General features: G+C 36.5%; 1 protein-coding gene across 4 annotated transcripts in view; it reads right to left on the bottom strand.

Annotated features, from left to right (window-relative positions):
* Positions 1-25,949, bottom strand: part of DOCK4 (dedicator of cytokinesis 4) — a 224,333-nt gene that overhangs the window by 3,258 nt on the left and 195,126 nt on the right. For 2 of the 4 annotated variants that reach the window (XM_015628386.3, XM_015628387.3), the window contains 17 exons: positions 24,422-24,570; positions 23,321-23,407; positions 21,526-21,630; positions 19,584-19,725; positions 18,808-18,974; positions 17,479-17,565; positions 15,742-15,918; positions 13,630-13,713; positions 11,663-11,782; positions 11,170-11,291; positions 10,784-10,904; positions 10,189-10,270; positions 9,860-9,969; positions 8,552-8,719; positions 6,344-6,416; positions 3,795-3,908; positions 2,826-2,887 (listed from right to left, as the gene is read on the bottom strand). In XM_015628386.3, coding sequence (XP_015483872.1) covers positions 2,826-2,887; positions 3,795-3,908; positions 6,344-6,416; positions 8,552-8,719; positions 9,860-9,969; positions 10,189-10,270; positions 10,784-10,904; positions 11,170-11,291; positions 11,663-11,782; positions 13,630-13,713; positions 15,742-15,918; positions 17,479-17,565; positions 18,808-18,974; positions 19,584-19,725; positions 21,526-21,630; positions 23,321-23,407; positions 24,422-24,570 — 1,970 coding nt within the window. The remainder of the gene's footprint in view (positions 1-2,825; positions 2,888-3,794; positions 3,909-6,343; positions 6,417-8,551; positions 8,720-9,859; positions 9,970-10,188; positions 10,271-10,783; positions 10,905-11,169; positions 11,292-11,662; positions 11,783-13,629; positions 13,714-15,741; positions 15,919-17,478; positions 17,566-18,807; positions 18,975-19,583; positions 19,726-21,525; positions 21,631-23,320; positions 23,408-24,421; positions 24,571-25,949) is intronic. The other 2 variants (XM_015628388.3, XM_015628389.3) reach the window with 1 other exon arrangement.

Below are 25,949 nucleotides of genomic sequence, written 5' to 3'. Positions count from 1 at the left end.
TTCAATAGTGCCTGGGTACTCCTTAGATAGTGGTCATGCCAGTAATTCATATAAGTAGAAATAAAACTATTTTTAAATGTTTTCTTGCTATCATAATACCCTGGAAAAATCTGGAAGTTTTAAGAATTCACCCTTAGTTTTCCCAGCTGGAAGTAGATTGCATCACTGCGTGAAGAGCATACCTGGGGGTGTCCTGCCCCCTAACGCCAAAGCCCAGCAATTGCTGCTACTGCAGCCTCTCATATCCCAAATTCAGTTTTCAAAGCTTTTACTCACATTTTTTAGTGCATTGCCGTGCAGTGAAAAGTGCATTTACATCATAGCATCATTTCTGAGTGTACCATATAGCCAGTGTGGGAAGGGTAGAGCAGGTATCAAGGTAAGAACTGCTGCTGGCTGCCAGCCCCCTTCTCTGCTGTTCTCACTCCCACTTGGGGCAGCAGCAGATTGGCAGGAGATGAAAGCATCACCACCCCTCCTCTCCCCCATCTCCCAGGTGTTCCTTAGACATATTAACACAACACACCACGTGTGCCTCAGGGACTAGGGCCATATGGAGGGCACAGGTGGCCAAAGGCTGCACCAGTAGCCTCATAGGTCAGTGAGGGATGGTGAGGGACCAGGAGCTGAGGGCCCAAGCAGCAACAGCAGTGCTGATGACAAATAAAAGGCATGGACAATGAAGGCCTACCTAAAACCTTTGAGCAGTTCTATTCCAGTGAAGCAACTTCCACTGAAAATTTTAAAAGGTTAGCCCCCACTTTCCAAGTTAAAAATTTTTTGCAACATATCCAATTACAACTGGAGTCATCTGCAACAATCCCAACTTATTGGCCTCAAGCCTCAGGCTAAAAAAGGGATAGAGAAATCAAAATAAAGACATATTTCTCATTCCCATTCTTGTTAGACTGGTTGATGCTCAGTTGCTCAGCTTGAGGTAAGAGTGAGAGCCATGCAACAAAGGATGGGTGTGGAGGAAGAGGAGAAGGGCAGGGATGTACAGAACTGGCTGCACTGACTTTATGCTGTTGAGATAATTTTAGTTATCCATCTAGGACTGGATCCACAGAGCACTGAAATCAATGGAGAAAAAACAAAAATCTTCATTTACATCAGTGGGTTTTGTACTAGGATGGTTTTCTCTGGTAGCACACTGTTAGATGAGAGGCTAAAATCTGAGCCGTGTATATGGCTGTGGAAAAGCAAAATAAGTTTTATTTAAAGCTCAACACCAGGTGAAGACATTTCAGACTTTCTCAAGAGACTGTTTAATTACTTGTTTCATGTTCCATTCCTCTGTATGTGAGGAGACTGCAACTGCACTCCTACTCCCACAAACATCCAGGGTAGTCAAGGTTTTCAAATAAATAATGTATTTGGCTCCAGTTCCAAGAACACTGGACACTTGGATTAAGTGACCATATATAAGATTTAGGACCTTTGCTTTTGTCATTCAGAACAATGGCAAATATGTAAAGCCTGCATGAGAAACCACTTGGTTCTGATAAAACAACGTAGATTACTTTTACCAGTAGTTAGTAACAGTTTAGACACCAAAACAGTCTGGAAATTCATGGATGCTCAAAGTGAGATCCAGCAGTTCACAGAAATATTTTGGGCCAGCATTCCTCTTCCAAGCAGCAATTTAGACTTTGTAAAATGCTTAAATTCTGTCCAGATCTACAGAAGAAAAATGTTAGGACGAGCTTCAAACATCCCCAAGAATCATCAGTACTGTATCCATTCAGGATTAAAAGGAAGGGTCACTCATCTCTCAACAAGATCCTAATGTTCTAAAGAGCTTCCTAGTAAGCAATTAGGGAAAAACAGGATTAGTGCTCACTTCAGCAGAACGGTAACAGGACTATGGAGTGCTCTGATGGCCAGCAGAATTGCTTTGTTAGGAATTTGGACCACTGTGCAGACACAAGTAGAAATGTTACAGGCTTATGGGAAGGCAAACAAGACACTGAATGTGGACTTGTAATTAGGGACCTCAAGGGGAAATACTTTGGGGTGCTGTTTTCCTCCTAAAACAATGTGTATCTCTGCAGTATTAGTTAGGCATTGGTTTGCTGAGGGGTTACTTTGACAGGTTGCTTCCTTCTGTCCTTGCATCTGAGTGCCTGAAGCACCAGTCATGCTCCTTTCTATTTGCTCTCCTTCCATGTTGTTGACTCATATTTTCACCTGCAAAATCACCTCTGCTTCAATGGGGCAGGAGAGGCTATCCTCAAGACCAATGTCATGCACTCTGCCAGCACCAGGGTTTGCCTGGAATAAGCAGGCATGCAGCATGTTTGTATACTCCAATGCTATAGAAAACACAGATTTCCCCCCAAAAAAAGCAGGTACCAATATGTGGGTACCAACACATGCAAATATCTTGAAATAGAAATGAAACCTGCTCAGTTTAGCTTGGACCTCAAATTACTTTGGATGTTTAACTGCCAGAGAAGAACCACTTATTCACAGCCTATGCTTAATGTTTCCTACTGGCAGGTGTCAAACTACTTGCAACTTCTTACAAACTCTCTGGATCATCCTGAAGAGCAAAATGGGTATGAAAATGATTGAAGCAGAGAATAGTCTCTAATGGACTCTCTAACAGCTCTGAATGCTGGAAGAATAAAATGAATGGGTTGCACAACAGGTTTTTCTGGCACCTCCCCTTCCACTGTTGGGGACAGAATACTGGGTTTTGTATATGATAAGAAAAAGAGAACCTAATATAATCCCAAATAATGTACTTTAAACATATACCATCTACCCCACAACACACAAGATCTGTCCCACAAAGACAATTCACTGCAGTGAGACAGTACCTTCATTGGTGATCTTCCAGCAGGAGAAGGGGAAATGGAGGCTATGTGTCTTGCTGGCGATGCTGTAAAGTTAGAAAGATTTCAGTGCACTTGTGGCATTACAATTTTCACTAAGAAATCTTCTTAAGTGGATAGATCATTCAATACATAAACATTGTCTCTAGTTCCCTTGGCTGATGGCTGTTAATAGTTTTAGAGATTTTGTTTATTTTGCTTTGTTTTCTGGATTATCTTGCAGTACAAACAAGTATAAAAAAATTCTGCATCAAAGAATTTCTGCATCTGCCTTTTCTGACAAATTTTACATCACTGTAAATTGATTTATAATCTACCAAATGATAACAAGTTAAAAAAGGGTCAGTATAACAAGTTTTCTATTTTTGTTCTTAAGAAATATATTATGTATTTGTAAGTCAAATAAAGAAAACCAAAAATACATAATACACTTATATCAAACATTTACCTCTAAATATACTAAAAACATGCCTGGACAAACTCAGAGGCATAAGTACAATACACAAGAAGTTTACTCACTCCCTTGAGAACAATTGTATTTATAGTATCACTTGAGGAGCCTTTCCTTTAAATGGAAATTTTGAAAGGCAAAATGGTTATTGTAACAGTACTTCTGTGATTGCTGTGCATTTTCTGGCCAGTAAGATTCTTTGTGGTTAATGATCATTTCTGCTTGCTAACCTCCAATTATCATAAAATCAAAAGACTAAATTTGATCATACTTCCTTGTACCAGCATGAACTGTCTGAAACTGCTCACTCATTAGTGAAGGGGCAGAGTATTGGAAACTGCAGAGAACATTAATAAGATGAAAATACCCACAGAGGCAGTTCTACAGTCTTTCATATAAGATATCAAATAATAAGTTAACCTGCCCAAGAAGTTAAACATCAGAGTGGAAAGAATCTAAGCTCTCAAGTACTGGGGCTTTACCTGAGATATCCATTAACTCACCAGTCTGTGCAGGTCTTGGTGGTACAGGAGGAGATATAAGCTTTCCACTTTCTGATGTGTTTCTGGCTTCCTTCCCACTGTCCAGGCTCCAGCTGCTGGGGGTGGTGTTTACAGCTGGAAGAGAATGAAAAAACTATCATAGGCATCAACACTTCCAGCTCTCTGACTTGCTTTTATCCATGAGGGTAAAAACAGACAGAATGAAAACGCCTAACAACTTATTAAGCCTGCCTGGAAAGCTCTTGTGATTACATCTGCACTTGCAAAGCTCTTAAATAGCAGCCATCAATCCCATGGATGCCTGATGGATGCATCTGGCCCTCAGGTCAGTTTGTGACTAGCAGTGGTGGCCATCAACAGCAGCAGCAGCTGAGATTGCACTCTGGTGCACTGCAAATCCAGCCACAAAGGGAGATAAGCTTGAAGCCTGTTAATATAATCAGTTTATCTTTGCACTAGACTCCTATTTAGAGGTTTCCAGGCAGAGGGGAATAGACTATTCATAAACTCTTCCCATTAACTCATTTTATCTAAAGAAGGGAGTAGAGAAAGGAACTCGCCAAATTCCTATCAACCTCTCACAGTTTCCTGTGCTAACATTCTTCTGTTGCCTGCATAGACTACAAATTCAGAATTGAAAGAAAGTGGAAAGGGGAACAAAATGTAGGGAGTAAAAATTGGAAGAAATTAAAAGTGTCTGACAGAAAAAAATATCAAAATAAGAAATTATTATGGACTGAGAAAATTTCTGTACACTCTGTATCTGTGGTCAAGGATCTCTGCTTGATTATGTAAATTGACTTTCACCTCGACACACATAAAAGTGGCTGTTTTCTTTATCTGTTACACTGATCAGATTCTATGGCTTTAACTGAATGATCCCATAAGGAACAACTTCTTTGATAGAACTGGATTATCTCATGTCATCAAGAAGTCACCAATATTGGAAAGAAGGACACGGCATTTAGCATGGGCAGGACAAAAGCTAATTTGAAAATTACAACTTTCATTTCACTTCCCAAAGGAAAAAAAAAAAAAAGAGTTGAAAATAACCACTCCAAACCTTCCCATTCATCTCCCAAATACACCACCAAAAAAGTCCCTCACCTTCAAAGCCTCAAACCTCTTGCGCTGCATGACAATTTCCTTCTTGTTTACTTGTTTCAATTGTGAGTAGAGAATCACATGCAAAGACCCCGTGTTTATTTACAAAGATGAAACAAAAAAGCAAAGTATTGTTGCTAACTGATGGCATCAATTATAGCTATTGTAGCAACTCTAAGAGCTCTCAGGACTGCAACCCCACTAAACACCAGACTTAATACAACAAGTACAGTGAAAATAACACTGGTCTCATATCTCAAACAATATTGTTACAGTATAATTGCACTTTAGTTGACCCTAGGATCAATGAACAGAATAATCTGTTTTCTAGAGGATCATTTTGCTTTGTTATTGCCAAAATATGCAATACAGTATTTGCTTTTTATTGTAAGCTGTCACCCAACAGCATGGCTTTGTCCTCATCCTAAAAATCACCTGGCACCAGACCTAGGTACTTCAAACGCCTGAATCTCAACAAGCCAGGTTTTTTTCTTTTAAGTCATTCAAGCAGTCATTTTTTTTGACTGCTAAAGCCTTCAGGAGAGAATACTTCATTTTAACAATTCTGTGATGTACTTGGCTGCATAGGCCAGTGGAGAAGTTCTACTATTTCCATGGTAATTTATTTCATATGCTTTTCAGCCCTGTGAAAAATCTTACCCGTGTTTTCCTAAAAACATAGACACAAAAATACCTATAAAACCCAGCTCTTATTAAAGAAAATCTGATTTCTGATCAGTTAGTATTACAGAATATGATTAAAATAGTTACTTTCTATACACTTATTTTACTCTATCTTTTATTCAGCCTACCACAAAGAATAATGAAATGATGGTGCATATTATAGATGTAAGGCACGTAATGAAATCATGGCAAACAATTACTATGCCAACAATACTGGATTTCCCTATGTGCAAAATTTTAAGAGGTAATATTTCTTTTATGGAAATGCATATATTTCTCATTTACTTTAATTAAAAACAAAATCCCCAAAATACAAGAAACCACAATTTGGTGTTTTCAACCCAAGTGTAAGCAGAGCACACTGAGTTATGTTTGGTAAATGGGACTTGCAGGTACCAAACTTCAGGGTTCTGCTTATTTTCTCTGTGCCCCATTCTCCAGCAGCTGGCTTTTTCCCCCCATATGTCTCACTTGAGGAGAAGAAAGGACAGGTCTCATGGGCAGTCTGATGAAACCTGCTGCTCCATCACCCCTTCCTGCAAACTTCTGGGCCTTATTTCAGTGCAAAATTCAGTCCTCCCCTTTTTGGCCAAGTGTTTTGACATTTAGATTTGTTAGCATAATTTATTTAGTCAGTTAGAATGCTTTGACACTTGGAGATGACAGTATGCACACAAAAGAATTGGCATTCTACAGGAACATGATGGAGCAATTAAATTTTCATTCTTCAAAGATTGGCATGTTGTAGCATTTCCACTTACCTTTGTCAGAGCCGGGCAGATTGGAATCACTTCGTGGCAAAGCACCATCTCCAATATGATTAAACAGCACTCTCTGTAAATTGAGAACAGCATGGTTTACACATAGCTGCTGTTGTATTTCAGTAGCCTTTAAGAAAACAAACATATTTTTGTCATTATCCCTCCTCACCCCCGGTCTGCTTAGGAGGTAGAGTGATAAACACCACGAAAGAACATAAACAGTTTCAAGTACGTGTATACAGATAGGGAGTAGACCAGTTTTCTGAAAATTGTACACACAGAAATTGGAGGGAAGGATTATTATGTACTGAGTTCTGACAGTTTCCAGCACCTTAAAAAACATAATAAAGTTCATTCCTAAAGAGATATCTTAATAGATTACTTAAAAATAGAAGGATAGATTTGCAATAATTTCATTACAGTGTCAGGATCTGAACAAGATAATATTCAAGTTATGGCTGTTACCTAAGAAAATTATTGTGTATTGTTTTCCAACCCTGACTTTTTTGGTAGCAGTCTTTTTACTTCTCTTGTGGGTAAGAGCTGACCCATAAAGCATTTTGTCCTTCATTTTCTTAAAATCCATTTTGTTTACAAATCACAGTAAATGTAAGAAAAAAATTAAAATGCTACAATTTACTTTCTTTGGCAGCATTCAAATAATCCATGGGTCACTAGTTTGTCTTGAAAACATATGTAAAGAGCATACAGTTAATCCTACAAATAATTCAGATGTACTTTTCAGAGGAAATGGGAACAGACAGATTTTTTTCTTACTTTTTTTTTTTTCTTTAAAAGCAAGATCAAATGATCAGTGAAATCCAAATAAAATCCTACTATTGTGTCTCTTTCCAGTGTTCACAGAGCACTCTGCCAAGCTGGTGAGGCACTATGCTGTAGTTCCACAAGATGGCAAACCCAGCCGCAAAGTGATCATCATTGATCTAATATGTTGCAGCTTCGTGTTATAAAGTGAGGAACAAATACTGAAGCCAAATTCAATTTAGTTTTAAACATATCAGAGGAAAAATGCTTTTGGTAGACTTTGAGCACAGTAGGTGTGCTGTATGTTATATGAGAGTTATTCTGATCAGGTAATATCTGTTTTCCTGGAGTTACCATTAAATTGAGGTGGTAAACCTATATATGTACTTTGATGTGACAGAAAGTATGCCCATATGTTCCTGCCTGGTCTGAGTTGAGTGTTCACTGCCTAGTGAGTCTGCAGTGCACTAGGATGTGATGGACAAGTGCTGAAGTTCATTTTCTGTTGCAAAGGTAAAGAGCAACGGCTGAAAAAGCAACTGAAATTGGAGGAGGTAAAGAGACAAAAGCTGAATGAAATACAGAGAAACAAAGACATACTAAAAAGAATGAGATATAAAACCATATGGAAGAACAAGAGCAACCAGAGGGTGTTTAATGACACACAAATAAAAACCCCAAAAAAGTGAAATTCAAAAAGCTCCAATAGGAAGAATAACAGCACAAAAACTATGGAGGCTTGTTGACCAGTCAATGACAGCAGGCATTCCTCTTCAGAGTATGGGAAGAGCTGGAAAGACACTGTACAACCATTCAGCCAGAGATCACGAAGCAAGCACAAATGGATGTTGACTAAAAACAGCTGTGCATAACCTTGAGCATCAGTTTCAATGAGGAAGTGGATGAAGTACTGCTGTGGTTTTTTTCTGTGAAGCCCATCAAACTTCCTTAAATAAGGTAGCTATGGACTGAAAGACTTGGAGTTCAGGAATTTGCCTATGTATCTCATCTCTCCCAGGTGAAACGCTAATGTGAAAATTGCTTTCATCAAGCTGTAACAAAGTAATTCATAAATGGTTGGTCCTTTCCTCTCAGTGTGAAGCTCCAACCAGCACTGTTGAAGTGGTGTTAGAATGAAAGGAGAAAGGACAAGAAACGGTTTGAGAAGCTGAATTTAAATTAGAATTGCAGGTAGCTCTAAGATATCTCCTTACAATTGTCCTGAGGAATTGTTTTCCCCTTCTTTACCAGAAGGCAGAGAATCAGGATTTTGTTTCTGATCACAGTACATTTTTACTGCTGAGGGAACAGCAGAGAAAGAAATTTCACCTTTCCCCAGATAGATATATCCTCATTTACAGTTATAAGGGCAGAAAGAAACCGTCAGACCTTCTCATCTTTGAAATATACTTCACTGTATGAGCAAGTTAGTTTTCTACTTACCCTCTCTTGGGACACTGAGGGTAGAGACAGATTGGGAGACTTTGCTGCTGGGCGAGTCTCAGAGAGAGCGGAGACTGGGCCTACGAGCTCCTCAGCCTCCCTTATGCAATCTCGGATAGAGTGGGGGATAGAAGTCGCATTCCACTTGGCAAAGCAAGAGTTTGTAGTCTGGGAGCAAAAATGGGATAATTTTTCTTTGCGGCAAACTGTAAAACCGCTTTATTTAAAGAGCATCTCCTGATTTTTCCTGTTGTTTTGGCTCCACTACCACTGATGAAGTGCCCAGTAGATCTATCTTCTCTAAGTAGTTCCTGAGAACTGTTCTTAAGTCTGGCTAAGCCTCAGTATTACTTCTTAAGCCCTCAGGTAATAACATGAGGACTTAAACAGAAAAGAGATTAAAAATTAAATCAAAAGCCAATTTAATAACCAAAGAAACAAGGGACAAGAAAAGAACTAATGAGAAACCAATAAATAATTTTTAAAATAAAGAATCCTGGAGCTGGTTTGTATCAGGTAAAACCTCTGGTAGACATGAGAGTGTTGAAAGGAAAGCCTTTAACACTGTATGCCTGTTCTCATCTTTCTCAGCTTCAGCAAGAGGAGCATTGTATGATGGCAAGGATTATAACAGCAGCTGTGTTAAAGAAAAGCACTTTAGGAAAATAGGTCTATTAAGAAGAAAAGATGAAATAAGGATTCAGTATTGGCCAGCTTACCAAGCTCATGTTGAATTTCTGAATACTCAAAAAAATACACATTTCATACAGACCCATGTAACAGTATTTTAAGGCAAGAAGACAATACATTATTTTCTTTGGAGTAACAAAATGTCTATCACTCTTTTCTGAAACTACATTGGGAAATAGGAATTGCCACATGGAATGGGTTATTATCTCAAAGTGGCTAGGATTAGCTATTTCAGAAGAAACAAAGGAGGCTCAACAAGGATAACTGTCATGATAAAAGTTTTTCATTCATTGTCCTCTTCCCTAGACTGAACAAATGCTTCCTGTTCCACAGAAGCAGGCTGTGTCATCTAGTAAGTCTGCATCTCCCTCTCACTTCAGTAAGTGAACGTAAAGAAACAGACCTACACCTAAAGAAATGAAGCAGAAATGTGATCAAGAACTATTCTATTCACATATCTTACATCTAAAATATTTTAGAGTATTTGCTTATAAAAACATAAAAAAACCTTGAAAATTTAAAACAGTGAACAAACACCGAATCTGCTCAAAGTTCAACATGCGCCTTTATTATCCCCTTAGCTATTTGTGCTCTGAAGACTCCCAACAAACTTCTTACCTGAGAAGTTTCCAAAGGAGTAGGGTAGATGGCACTGCAGGGCCTCTCTCTGGGAGACAGGCAAGAGTTTTCTCGGGAATGCTTATGCTTGTCGGACAACAGAGGAGAAGCTGGAATATAAATGTGTCTAGTGATTAAATTCATGCAGTGAAACTCAGACATCTCAATTCTGTGCTTATCACAAAAAAAAATCCTCTGTCTCTAATAATTCAGATTCCTCAGGTAATTGGCTAAATATGATGTCTGACCAGTGACATCATGCAGAAATTCATCTGTGTAATGTATCAAGAGTCATTTAACATGGTTTAGCAAAGCAGATGAGCACTGACCTCTGGCACTGGATGGAGCAGAACTGGTCACATTAGGTGAAGCAGAATGAGTAGAACTCAGGCTTGAGGTAGATGGACTAGGCTGTGTATAGAAGAGATGTTGTTAACAGATCACATTTACTGGTTTGGAAAACAAACATTTATAGCATACTCTTCATTAGAACAAGTAGCTCCTTAGTGTAGTTTATAGCAATTCAAAATAGCAAATCAGTATAAAGAACATTAATCTAACTACGCAAAGATGTAGCAAAATACAAAATAAACAGAAATGTAAATAATACAGTAAAATAATTACATCACAACGTGACAACTGGACACAAAAGTCTATGCAAGGTCAGATGACTTTGCATCACAGTCCACTGCTACTTAGTACATTTGTGAAAAATTAATGCTCTAATTTAAACAAGAGAAAACAGCTACATAAAAAAAGTTATTTCTAAGTGAATGAGTTTAACATCTCATTTAAAAATTTAGTTTTTAAAAGAAACATCAGCAATAATTATGATATTTCTGAATGAAATAATAGAAGCATTAACTTAGTAAATAGCCTTGTAAGAAAGATTCTGTAGGCATGAAGAATGACAATAAATTATACCTGCATGTTGAAAACTTCATCTGAGCTTTCTGACTGCCCAGTGATGTTGCTGACTTCAGCAGAAGCTTGGGATGACAGTGATGAGGATGAATACCGATTGACAGCTGGGTAACTCAAGGGGCTGTTATAAGAATAATGAAATATAAAATGGTTAACTCTAATTGTCAATCACAATTTCTCACATGAGAACAATACATGTTTATTAATCTTTAATTGGGGGAGGAGAGGGGAGAGAGAGAGAGAGAGAGAAAGGAGAACACATATACCAGCTATTCAAGGCTGAACACTTCAGACAGATCATACAAGAAAGTATGCACATAATAGAAGTATTTATGGGTCATCTTCCTTGGATAGCAAAAGTATGTCATTACTAGTAATTAACTTGCCTGCGTCGTGGTATTACCCTGGCAGCATCAGGGCTCATAGAAATGGGTATGGAATTCCGGCATACACGAGGACTTCCATTTGGGAAATGAATAGGGCTGGCTTGTACACAGGCAGAAAACTCCTGGTGAGTTATTAAGAGAAGATTAATTAAAATTAACATAATATCATTACGCATTTTGTAAGACACAGATATGTAGATAACTACATACAGTTACATGACATTTTGGATCAGCTTCATCATTAATAACAAAAATATTTTAACTTTTCATTAATGATAGTAAAATGTGACTATTAGTAAAACATGACTACTTTTCTCTGCATGGAATGGGAAGTTTACTTTCTCTTTGCTTTCTGATACTACAAAAAGGCTACAAGCTGTTATGGGCACAAACAACCAAAAGATGTCACTGTTTGTTGCTTGGGAAAATGAACCAACCCTTAATGCAGCTGAACAGTCTTCTGGTCTATCCATGCACCTGCTCATGTGAGTACCTGTATTCCCAAGCTTGACTTCATCACAAAGAACTGATCCACCAGCTTTTTGTGCAATGGCCTCATATCCTGTGGCACCACCTTCTCATGCACAGCCAAACCAAACTCTAGAATTTGGGCCTGCAGAACAGGAAAAAAATAATTTTGATCCATTTCCTTTAAGCTCTCATCATCAATTAGGATATTGACTAAAAAAAAAAATAAATGCAAAATGCACATTGCCTTAAAAACACCTATCTAAATCTCTGAAAAACCTGTAACCACAAAAGGACTAGGAGCAGAAGCACACAAGAGGATTTACTGCCTCTTCCTGTTCAACTTTCCCAAAGGTTTCACCTATGCAAATTCAACTGTAATATTAAAAAACACTATGGATAACATAGCGAAAAATCTGAATAAATGGCAACTTTACAAAGGAGCAGGTATAAAACCTAAATGAAAGCCATTTTCTACAAGAACAGTTGAAAGAGCATGAAACAACAGCAATGGTCAAATACACCAGAGACTCTAATATATTTTTAATGAAGTTCATGGTCCCCTATCCTATTTCAATTCCCCAGAGACCTCCAGAAGTAGTGGCCTGATGTATATCCTTGACACAAGTCATGACAGGCTTTAGAATTATAGTGCTAAAACTTTAATCTTGCTCAAATTTGGTCACATGCATTCAAAATATTGAACTGGTTACAAGAGTAATCAGATAAACTCAGATTTAAAAACAAAATAGCTACAGTGTGCTGTAATATCTTTGGATGAGAGCTCCTGGCTGATGTTTTCAAGCAGCCTGTGAGTGGGCACGCTGCTGTACAGCATCCCTGACCTCGGGTCAGGACTGTAGCATATCCATACACACACACACACACACACACACACACACACACACACACACAGCCATCCCAGCTCTTCCAAATGCTCCACGTTAAATCAGCTGTGGGTGCCACAGGGGGCTGAACAGCTATTGCTTGGAACCCATATTTTATTTGCAGGAAGTTATTAACAACTCCAGTTTTACAGTTTAAAGATTAGTGAGATTAACTACAGCTTGAAAAAGTAAAATTATAATGTCATTTACAATACAGTCTCACAGTAAAATTCAAGTGAGCTCAGTGAATCTATTCTGATTTATACTGTCTGATGACCTGTCACTTGTCTGATCTAACCAAAAGATCCCACAATGCTGATGAAATGGAATTCCCATCTTGCCAAATTCCAATACTGTGACTCTTTTTGTTCCAAGCTGGCAATAAAATTTGAAACATCAACATGCTGCGTGCACATGCACAAAGATAGATAAATGCCAGTTAAAAAAACTGAAATATTAGTAAGCTCTTTGATTAAAAAAACATTCAGCATTTTCAGATGGAAACACTTCATATTTGAAGCTGGTAGATCATTGCCTTATAAATGAATGGAGAAATAATGCAAAAAATATATAATGCATAGAATCCTCATATGCTTAATTTGATAACTTTATATTTATTTTACTGCCTACCTATTTTGCCAATTACCACTAGATATCTTTTATTGAAATAAGATTCTGAATGTTTTTTTGCTCTTATGGCAAACCTTATAGTGAAAATATTTTTCTGTAATATTGGTAAAATACAAATATATGCCAGACATCAAATGTTTCAATGAAATAATGTTTATTCTGTAGTAGTGATAAAATATTTTGTGCAAATATTTGTGTATGAGCATGACAAGATAGGCCTCTCACTGAGCCTTTATTTTACACAAAATAGTTTGAAGTGATTAAGGTGATGATGGAAAAGACTAGGGAAAAATATTAACATGGCCCAGGAATCTACCTGCTTGTATAGAAAGTTACTCATTACTTGGATTCTAACTCAGAAAACACTGAAGATCACAGGGCAATTATTAACCTCTGATATTTTTTATTTTATTTGGGTACATTTTTAGATAGAACAGCTGAGCAGGCCATCTTGTCAGTCTTTTCCCCATTTTACCTGCTCAAGCATAAGTTCTCTTAAGCGTGTGATCTTCTCTCCATCTTCTGGGTGGTTCAAGACGTATTCTTTGACAAAGAATGCCTAAACAGAATACAATTACAAAGTAAAACAAAGTGAGTAAAAACACACCACTTATGTTTCTTTTTTTAAAAAAACCCCAAATTTCTAGATAATATTTGCAAATGTTTTCTAAGTTCCTTTGAACTGCAATAATTGATAATATATGTTAAATAAGTAATTAATCACACAGTCATTTGTGGCAAAAAAGTGTAGCCACTAGTGAATGGATAGCTTTAACATTTGAAATACAAAGGTGCAGAATAATTAGAGATAGCTTCTTCCCCATCAGAAGAGAAAAAAAAAAAAAAGGAAAAAAATTAAAGAGGAAAAGGAGGGAAGAAGGAAGACAGAGCCAAGAAGGCAGCAGATGGTCAAAGGACACTTCCTGAAACTTGGAAGTTGCCTGAAGGGAAAAAAGATATTGGTAAGGACATGGTCACTCTTACCTCAAGACCAAATGGTCCAAGACTGACTGAACTTTGAGCTTTGTACAAGGCAGAAGGGAAAAGCAAGTGAAACAGGGAAAAGCATTTACGTAGAACAGGATAGCAAGAAAGGTAGAAGGTAAGAGCTGACAAAACAACAGGTAGAATTATAAAGACTGAAAAATGGACATGCAAAGAAAAGAATTAGGAGAAATGGAAGAAAAAAAACCCTCACAATTTGTTATTTACAAATTGAATGCTGAAAAGTCCTATTTTAATATAGTGAGAGGCAGAGGGCAGAAGGGAATTGAAACAACACTGTCTAAGAGACCAAGAATTACATCCAAGGACAGCAATAAGGAGCAAGCTAGAACCTTTGATATGCTTGTGAAGAATGGAAGCTGTGCAGAGACACTGAGCTAGCTCTGACACTGCTAATTCAAACCAGACATAGTTCTGACATGACTGTATTTCTCCAGGGACCCTCTCCATGGTGCTTCACTATGCTAAACAGTGTTGTTGTTGTTTAAAGGCAGTTTGGAAACATAAAAAATGTTACTGCTTTGCTTCAGTCTCACAATTTTCTTAACACTGCAGTTTTGATGACAGATTCTAATACTATACTGAACTCATAGTTTAATTAAGATGTGTTTTTACCAAATTTAACACTACTGAGTGAACACTGAATCTCTCAGCCTTTGAGACAAGTGGATAGAATGTTATTCAACTTGACATTGTCAAAGGGAAAACCAGCAGACTCAAGTACTTCACAAGATTGTTAGGAGAAAGAGAAAAATCTAGCTGGGTTGCAAAAAGCTCTCGACCCTTTCTTTTTACTGAAGTTTCAAAATTCCACAGAATTTTGTGTAAATACAGTATCACAAACATTTAAGGTTCTCCTAAGGTGATTCAGAAATTATAACAATGAGGAACAACTCTTAGAAATAAATCCAGTGTTAGACATTTCTAAATTGTATTTATTTTTTTTAAATCCCTCTCCCCCCTCCCCCAAAATACCTCTTCTTAAAAACTTGGGAGATACAAGAAAGATCTAGAAAATGATGATTCTTCAAGAAAATTAATTTCTTCTTGAGAATTTGTGTGTGTACATATATACATACATACATACATACACATATACATACATATATATATATATAAACACACACACACACACAGACACACACACACATATATATATATAAATATGTGTGTATATATATGTATATATATATATATAAAAATATGTATATAAAAACTACAATGTCAGCACAAAAAAGTAAATTTGCTAGTTGGCCAGAAGTATCTCCTATCCTAGAACAGGCAATTAATTATAATAATTTACTTACAATTAACCAGTTACTTGAAAATTTCCAAACAAATCACTGAAGCATGCAGGTAATTGTGAATTGAGTCATCACTGGAGTAAGTTTATGATACTATCTACAGCAAAATGGTTATTTCAATAAGCCACACTGATAACATTCCCTAACCCAAAACTGCAATATAGTATAATTATAACTATTATTCATATAGTAGTTTCTGTCCTTAATTTATACAGAGGAGCTGCATCTATACAGGGAAAGAAATCAAATTTCTAATAAACAGAAAGTAAATTGCTTACCTCTTGGTATCTAGCAACTCCACCATTAACTGCTGCATCAATGACCCCATTTAGACACATTGTGAGAGGGTTAATGTTCTGCATCTGTCGAGTTTGACACTGACTAATCAGTGTTCTTAACTGCTGGTTCTTATTTTCTAAGACTTCAATAGCATTCTCAAGGGGACTCATTTCCACCTGAAACATGAGTGAGAAACATTGCAAACAACTTAATCTGCAGGAGGAAGATGAAATATATTGCAGGTAGTTTTTGATTTCTTGACATAAAACAATATTTTTCTATGTCCTAGAGTTGTTTGACAGAGAAAGTTCTCGGCTGGGGGAGAAATTTGATTTTATCATGCAATCAGTGATCAAAACCAACTGTCACTCTGGTAGATTCATCATCTGACCTTGAGAGATGACCCAGCCCTTGCTGCAAAACATTCACATAATTTCAGGCAGTGGTGGAACTTTTAGAATTCAGGATTAAACTGTCCTTTGTAACTACCTAAAATGGGCTTGGGGTCATGGAACTTCACCAGTTTAAGGGTACAGAGCAGAGCTGAAGTATTGGTGAGGTAGTTTCCCCATCCAAAGTAAAGTCAACAACGAGATTTTATGGATCAGGAATTTGAACGCAAGCTTTGAGCTAAAATGATGATCAAGTAATAGTCAAAGGCAGCCTTGAGCAGGATGTGCCTCTCATCTCTCGAGGGTGAGAGTTCACAGGTAGCGTGACCGGCCAGAAAAACCAAAATCTGAGTGATGAGTACACGCTTGCAGCTGCTATAATCTACCAAAACATACAAGCACAAATCCAAGTCATGACCTCATACATGCTCAAGAAAAGTTATTACAGTTGACTTTTGGAAATGGTGGCTATAATGGTAAAATGATAGTAAACTGAAGGTCTTCATATTAGTGGTCATAATAACCTAGTAAAGACTCAGCAGGAGTCAACTAATAAAATAGTCATGTCACACACAATATTTTGATTTTACTAAACTACACCTTTGGTTTTCTACATGGGAATATCAAGATGGTGAACAAATGATACTTTTTCTGCTATTATATAAGAAAAACACAACAGAGTATTAGAGAAAATCAATTGTACTATGGTATCCTTATATCTAATGGGATTATTCTAAGACTGGCTTTGACAAGAAGGAAAATAGTTAGAGATGCCATGTTCCAGGGCTCAGCAACTGACCAATTATTTAGAGATCTCTATAGGAGGAGCACTCCTCCGAATACATCTGGAATCTATTTAAGGATTTTTTAAGTAATAGAACAAACAAGGAGAGGAAATTCCAATGTGTCAATAACAAACTCGTACGTTAGACCCTATTCCTACAGGTTCTGTTCAGTAGCTCAGATTGGAGAATGTTTACTTTTCAAGGACACTGAAGGATACATTAAACTACAGATATTCTAAGTATTAAATGTTACATGGTGCTGAATTTTAAGGAAGCAATTTACTGACATTAAATGTCGCCTTTGGGTTCCCATTATTCCCAACTTCTTTTTCCTCAGCTGTTTAAATGAATCCTAAGTGTGGTTCTTAATAATACTTTTCAAGACAAGAGAAATCAGACAACTCAATATACTTTGCAAATAATTTTGTTGTAGCCACCTTGAGACCTTGGTCAAAGAAATTACGGATGTGTAATAAATCTCAAAGTAATTAATCAAATAACACATGATTAACGCAGTAAACCAACACAAAATACGTATTGACGTGAGTCTCATACTCACCACTTCACGTTTTTCTACTTCAAACCAACGAGATATTCCAGGTAAACTTTGCACCAAGATCAGTGTGGTTCTCTCTACCCACAGACTCTAAAATACATAAAACCAATTTATTTCCCTATTTGACTCTATATTTTCCTTAATTATTACCAGTTTCCTTTATGAACACCTTTACTAAAGTAACAGTACACATTAAAAAAATTACTAACATCCAAATTCCTACTGCAATGTCTATCCCAAAGTCAACAACACCTGCTTTTCTCCTTACTTTCTAGGTCCCACTACTAAGCAGTAACTTCTGCTGATTCTTCACTCAAACTTTATTATATGTTGTCCCCAAATCTCCAAAAGTCACTCACAACTGAATTGATATTTTAATATTTCTTTTCTGATCTCACATCTGAGAAGAACAAGAGTTCTGCAACAGAACAACTTACAGATCAGAGAGCATGATTAGGTCTCCTTCGAGAAGCCCTACTCAAGATTCCAGAATGCACAGATGATACTCAAATATACTACTGGTGAACACTTTGTGCTAGAGGTTTGTAAAATGACAAGTCAACACATAGCATAGTGCTCACACAAAATATATTTATAAGCTGGACAGCAAAAACAAAGCCCAAACATGCATTAGAAGACAACAGTGAGTCAGTTTACTTATTACCCTTAGAGTCCTTTCTTCTAAACTTGTAACAAAATTATTATGGGATGACTCTTTTTGTCTGTCTGAATAATATTCTGCACCAGGATGTGCTTGTAGTGGGTCAGAATTAAAATTACACCAAAAGATGAATTTTCATTATGACATTTTTATTAGGGGCAACAGAAGGTATTTACCTGTTATGGAAGGAACTATTGCTTTTCCCTGAGAAAATCTCTAAGTTTAGAAGTAGTTTTTAGTCTCAATATCACAGGAACAGGTCATTATGCTGCAGTTCAGTCAAAACTGTCTCTCCCTTGCTCTAGAGAGATAACTTTAGGCAATCCTATTCATACCCCAGACTACCTCCTTAACAATGTTCTTCCACCTGCCTAAGAAACTTTTCTGAGACTCTGCTCTCTCCAGTTCTGCCTTCTAAATATCACAGATGAAAAAACAAAATTAATTTTTTCACTCCTAGTCACATATACAGCAAGACCTCTGCATCTCCCATATATTTTTGATCCTATTTTATTAAAAATAAGAAATGAAATAGTCAAACCTGAGATACCATCTCCTCTGGAGAATTTGTTTTACTACACTCAGCTGAATTATGCAAATGCAGATGATGTTTCAATAGGGCAGCTTTTTTTCAATAGGTCCAGTAGATAGGAAAGGGCATGATACTTTACCTTGAATTCATTTTCCTTGTCCTTGGTCCCTTTGTGAAATGGTCTGTCATATCGGAATCGCCAGATGTGATTTACTTTGTAAAAGCTCTTAATATTATCAGGAATGCCATCTCTCTGCAAGACTTCCTGGTTTTCTGGAATTGGTGTCACTGCATAAATCTGCAAATCTATATGTAAAGAGTTAAGGCTATCCCACTTTATTCGAATTAGCAAAGTATATTGACTCCTGAAGCATTACAGAAGAAAAATTCTTTAAAAAGCATGCATCATGAAATGTTTCTATACTAGTAATTGTTTGGGAAAGGAACCAGAGAGATTTTTTGATTGTTTGAGATTTCTTTGTACTGTTTTGTTGAAAATTTCATCTTTATTTTTGAAATAGAGCTACTTATATGGAATAGTACATAAAGGGATTTAATTAAATATATTTTTACACAATATGTCACGCCATGCTAATATAATGTTGTATTTTAAGAAGTTAAATTACTGTACCTTGAACTGCTACACCATTATCACAGTGGTGATAGTTCTATAGGTATTTTTAGATAAAGAAATAATGTCAATAACATGTCAAGGAATTTTTAAATAGAACCAAAATTACACAAAGGACTTCCAAACATAATAGAGTGAGCTGGGACAAAATGCAGGGAAATTCTCACCTACCATTTATTTCAGTGGAGCCACCATGTGATTGAAATTGGCTACAGGGGAACCTACATTTTTTAAAAGCATAGAAAATATAAGTGCAGAGTATGGCTTTGTGATTATGTGGATACACTGTGCTTCTGCCTGAAAGATGGTCTCATCTGGCTGATTAGCATGTTGCATAGCAATGGCATGTGGGAACTCATTCAACATTCGCTGCTGGAAGGCCTCCAGCCTTTCATAGTCATGTCCTCGGCAAACAAATTCCTTATTCTGAGCGGAATAAGAAAACAAAAAGCAAGAGCAAATTGCATGAAAATAATTAGGATCCAAACACACGCTCTTAAATATAGATTTTCCAGGCAACTTTTGCATCATTTAAAGAAGGGGAAAAAATAAAAAACAAAAGGTAAGAATAAAAATAAGGAATATAGAAAGAACAGGTTACTAAGAAGAAGGAATCTTTATCATATAAGTTACATTTTATTCAAAAATCTAGAAAAATGTAATAATTACAATTCTGAGTTTCATAAAAATCTAAAGGGAGAAATTGATCTTAGTGGGTCAAAGCATAGAACGTGATGTATCAGACTGTATAAAATATGCAACAGAAATATAACCTAACAAACAGGTAAACAAAAAGAAACGGGTTCAAAGTTGATTCCATGAGGAACTAAGAAACTTTGTTCTGATGTTATATAATTATGATGAAAAACATTGCATGAGAAAATTATAAAGGCACCCTGTAAATGTTGATCAATTATCAGCCTGGAAAATTAAAATGATCCAGTTTTTACAACACAAAGTGTAAGAATGCTCCTGGCATTGAATTCTGAGAGTCGAGACTTTCATGGGAATTGCTACAAAAAAACCCCTGCAACAGTATTATTGTTCAACTACAAATTAAAATGTGAAAGCTTTATTATGAAATTTAGTCTTTATTCCTTCTACAGCAAACACAGCCAGATTTACAAACTGCTTTGCCATAAAAAATTTAAATCAAATGTATTAAGTCTGTCCTTGTTGGTGTTGTAAGCATAAATCTGTGCTGTGTATGTTTAACTTGAGAAATTCGTAAAATGAATAAGCACTAAGGTTTGAAAGTACTGCACTGTTGTGCAACTCCTTCCACAACTTTTACTCCACCAGTTAAATTCTTTCTGATTAATATTTTCAAATTGGTTTATACAAAAGTTATATTCAGATGAATATTAGGTAATATCAAGAACTATCTTCCCATCAGACCCTTTTTGAGAATTGCTTTTAAGGGGAGATTTCATGCTATATTTACCAATTAGAAATTGTAATTTTCCCCACCACTAAGGCAAAGACAAATCAAGCTTTTTAGGTCTCCACCACATAGAGGAAGTTCCTTCATCACTTATTTTAATTACTACAGGAAGAGAAGCTTGGATTATGATTACAGCTTCTCCATGAATAAGATGGATTCTGTCCTCTTCCCCAGGTGACAGTCAATGCAGCTAAACTACTGCAGACTGTGGAAGAGGGGAACAGGGTAAACACCACAAACATTTTCAAGGACATTTCAGTAACCTAGGAATTCCAGATCAACCATCAAGAGTAATAGGCTTATTATTTGTCAGTTTTGAAACATTAATAGTGAAATTCAGCATGTGGAATTTCTAAGTCATTTAAAAAACAACAACAACAACTTGGGAATGTAATTGCTTAAATGCTTAATTGCTGATTATGCCACCACCAATGGATACTACTGACAGCCCTTCTCTAAGTACACACCAGCAGAAACAGAACAGGATAAAGGGAACAAACTATCATGAGCCATTAGTCTGTGGAACAATGTAGGTGCATGGTTTCCAAAATAAACATGAATATTGTGTTTCTCTGGGACTCTAGAAGCCTAGCATTTGTCTTTTCATTAGTCAGGACCTTTTCTTAACCATCAAACATGAGGGTAAAGCATTCCTCACAGGATAAGAACTTATATATGGTATATATAAACCATACCTCAACAGGTATGAACAAATTTTAACTCAGTGAAAGTGATTATGAATGACATTATTACTCCATTCTGTTTATTTTCATTTCACTTACCCTCAAGAAGAATGGGAACTTTTTCCCGTAGAAACCAACTCTGAAAAATTCTGGCTCCAAACGCTGTTGATCCATAATTTTATCATATAGAGATGCTTCCATCATCTGTGAGATTGAGAAAAAATGCAATTTCTTTCAAAAAATAAACTTTCTTTTTTTGAAAGTGTATTTTTACTATAAGCAGTCACAAAAGGGAGTATTTTCACCTCTGGGGTGCTGGAATTGCAATGTATCTCTGAGCAACTACTAGGACATTGAGAAGTTTCTAAATGCATCAGATTAAGTTATTATACCTCTAAGGGATCTCAAAGTTTCCAAGAATTAAAAAAGAAATCCTTTAAAATATTAAGTCCCTATATTAAAGTGGTAAAATAGAAAGACAGTTTGAAACATATGACCCAGTAATCTGCTAATCACCCAAACACATGGCAGTAATGTGGTCAGCTAAATCAGCAAAGACTAATTTCCATATTCAAGACAGTTCTGTCCAAATCATACCAGATTCCAATGATGTAAGCATCAAATATGAGTTTCTTTACAATGTCACAATAGCAAATTAGCATAATTTTTGATCAATACATCCGGTTTTTATTTCACTCATAAAATTGACACAAGGAAATCTTAATGCCAAAGTCCCCATTTTCTGATGATATTTTTGACAAAGTTTTTAATACTGTGGAAAAAGCCAAACACAGTCTTAGCCCTATTTTAGGTAACACAGACAGCTATTTAGAATGCATATGCTATCAATAGCTGCCTAATTATACTGCTATGAGAAATCCCCACACCTCCATTTTTGGATTAACCTCGGCAGCACAGATACAGTAAAAGAATATTTCAATCACAAAACACATTCAGTACAATTAATTAAACATGCATAAACTAATCTTTTTATTCACAGGATGATAGTCAGTTTGCTTTTGCTTATAGAATTCTGCCACTGACATATCAAAATATATATGGAATAAGCAGATAACAGAGAGTCCTGCCACATAGCTCTGTGTTGAGAATTTTGCATAATGTTTTAAGCAGCTCTGGATTAAAGGGACTTCACTCAGTCCTAGCAGCAAGCATCCTACATGTACAGGAAATTTAAAAGGGGAGTTGTAATATGAAATTAAATCCATCAGAAGCAAGTAAGAAAAATCATAATTATCTTTAAAATACACTATATGAACGAAAGAGAAACAATGCTTAGAGTTCTAAAATGAAAGAAACAACAAGAAGACTGTACCAAGAAAGATTCATTTTTGCTATGAAATATTAAACAAACCATATTTTTAAGCCATAAATTAAAAAAAAATGTAAAGGTGGGCATTACTTGTAGCTTTGCTTACAGTTACAACTGCTAGGACATGCTGCTGCTCCTGGTGAAGGACTGCACAGAGCACATTCCCTGAATAAACTGCAGGAAGCTAATGAAAGTGAATTTGTATTATTATTTTTCTGCATAAGCATGTGGACAAAAAGGATGCTGTACAGGTACAAATATTGGAAGAACATTAATTTTATCTGGTCTAGTGGAAGGTGTCTAGCAGGGGGGCTGGAACTAGATCATTTTCCAACCCAAACCACTCTATGAAGACAGAATTTTCTCATTTTTCTTCAAAAAACTCATACTCCTTTTCTGTAATCCTTATTGTAGAAAAAAAAACCCCTCAGGGTAAATAATAAGATTTGCAAACCAAACCTAAGGAACATTCTGTGGTAAATTTAATTTTCTAAGTAATATTTTATAACCTAAATTAAAAAGCTTTTGGAATCCTAATTGATGAAAAGTATTCAAGTACATTACCCTCATTTTGCTGAGGTTTCTGTAGTCATAGTAGCTCTCATACTGTTCTGCAATTTTCCTGCATAAGATAATGCCATTTTCCCAACACTGGAAGCAAATAAAAGATATTCAGTAATTCAAAGCAACTGTTTGTCAATTTGTGATTCATTACTGGTCTGTTCTAGCTATACTAAGTCTTGTTGTTGCTGAAAATATTCAAACAAACTGTCCACTAAACATGCTGATAGTTTCTGAGCAATACCAATGAATTCTTTGAAGAATTAAAAATATATTTAGATAATTAATTAATTATTCTTTTTGCACTATGCACAAAACGTAAGTCATTGCAAGAGAGATGGATGGCTCTTTTGACACTACATGAGATGGATTCAACACTGTAAAATTTTTACATTTTTAAATTGTACTTTCAATACATCTTCCTTAATTTTTTAGGTGGTACAGTACTTCATTGCACCATGTAAGTTAAACTATTACAGAATTGTTTGAAAAACATTATGATGAACACCCATTTGATTACATTTATTAGGCTTACATAGATTTTACACCAGCTACACAACTAAAATTGTAATGCATTGCATGTTTGTCAGTAAGACGAATCAGTGCACTATGTGTATATAAAATTTTAGACTACAGGATAATTACACTTGCTTAATTCAGAACAGGTATTTGCAGTAAGGACAATGAACTGTCATTACCCCAAACAAATTATTTTTTAGTTTTTAAGAGATACAACATGGTATTGTAAGGTGTAACTGTAGCCTTTACAATCCTCACTTGGTCACTAAGTGAATTTCATTAGCTTTATAAGGCTCATTTTCACCACCTTTAAAATGGGGAGAAACTATACCACCCTCTACAAAGTGCTTTGACAGTTACAAAGCCAACTGCTACACAAGTAAAAATTATTCCCATATATAAGTGGTGGATTTCTAGGAGACAACCTCAGGATTAGAAGAAATGTACTGCATCGCTAAGTAACTGCTTAATCAAGGAAGGAGGAAACACTTCCAATGCAGGATAAAAGTGCAACCCTGGAACTAATATCCTAAAATGAATAAACTACCCTTCCCAGACCCACTCAGTAAAATAGGACTATTTTACCTTTCCCCTATCGAAGTTTTGAATGATGGTCAGATGGAGACACTCCTTACGCTGCCACTCTGTTTGCATGGGGTAGTTGAGGAATTCCCTGAGCGGCCGGTCAGACCACTCCAGCAGCTCATCGTACAGCAGGAGCGTGTAGGCAGCCTCTGCAAGAGAAATTGCAGCATGGCACTTATCAACACCAAACAGATAAAGCAGAGAAACAAAGAACACAGAGATGTGAATGCTTTTCTTGAGAAGCACCTTTTTAATGGGTAATTGACTTATTTTGAGTATTAGGCAGATGGCAGTGGTGGTTTGGGACAGAATTATTATCTACAGCAATAACAAAAATAGCTTAAAATTTTCACACGCTTTTTAAAGTGGAGTCACTGGAGTGACTGAGTCTGAAAATACAAAGGAGACATAAATTAAGTAACCATTTCCTGCTTAGCCCCAGTCTTCCCTACTGCTAAGGAGAAACTCTCAATGACCCTGCTGTCTGAACAAAGGAACAAGGACTGGAGGATGAAGAACATCAGTAGTGAAAGAGCAAAGACGACAAGACTGTGGACACAGTCCAAAAGAGATCAGGGCTGGGAGGAAAACAGGGAGGCAGATGTGTGCTTAATAGAATCCACTCCTTCCACAGAGAAATAAATCCTTGATAGCTGAGCCTTACCAACTGGCTATAACAAACAATTTAGAAGTGCAATATTTTTCTCTTTTTAATTTTAAAATTTTATTTAGTTTTTGGTTTGGTAGGAATCAAACCAGTTGTTGGTCTCTAGTCAGAGAGCTGTGTAGTAGTCTTTACATTCATCTGTAGAAATCATCTGGGAATATGAAAATTATTGTTCTTTTTCCTTTGATTTCAGGAATTCCTCAGAAATGGTGCACTAAAATAATATTAAATTAATCTTTTTATTGGAAAGTCAGACTTTGGCAAATTACAAAACACCAGAATTACTACCAGCTATGACAATTCAATTTGGCTAACTGAGCATATGTATTATTGATTTCCAAGTTAGTATTCACAGTTTATGTTTCCACTCACAGGACCACTTTGCATGAGTGAGTCAGCACAAAAATGGGCCATGTTCTGGAGAATTAAGTTTCCTACTGGACTTATTTTATTGCAGGTTTTATAGGCTGTACATTAGGCAAAAAAATAAAGTCCTAAAGTACTTTTTGTGCTAAGCTAAGTTTGCCCCAGACAACCATATCCTACTTCTGCCTCTGCCATATGAGTTCCCATAAGACAGGTGACTTAAGCCAAATTGCAGTACTTTTTCTAGCAGTAGTGTTCCTCCACACATCCAACTAAGTACCTGTGGATGAAAAAACATCACTGCAGCTGATACTTGTGGGAGAGAGTGCCCTGAAGCCCAGTGTTGTAAAATGCTAAATATGGTGCAAACTGATGCTGTGCTGTGATACATCCATGCAAGTTCCACAGCCAGCCTTAATCTTGGCATCACACTCAGCACCTCTCAGGCTGCAGGACAGGTAACCACCTTTGTCATAGTTTCAAGCTACATTTTTG

This window comes from Parus major, chromosome 1A, assembly GCF_001522545.3.
Source record: "Parus major isolate Abel chromosome 1A, Parus_major1.1, whole genome shotgun sequence".
Lineage (NCBI taxonomy): Eukaryota > Metazoa > Chordata > Aves > Passeriformes > Paridae > Parus > Parus major.
This window is presented reverse-complemented; position numbering and strand designations above follow the sequence as displayed.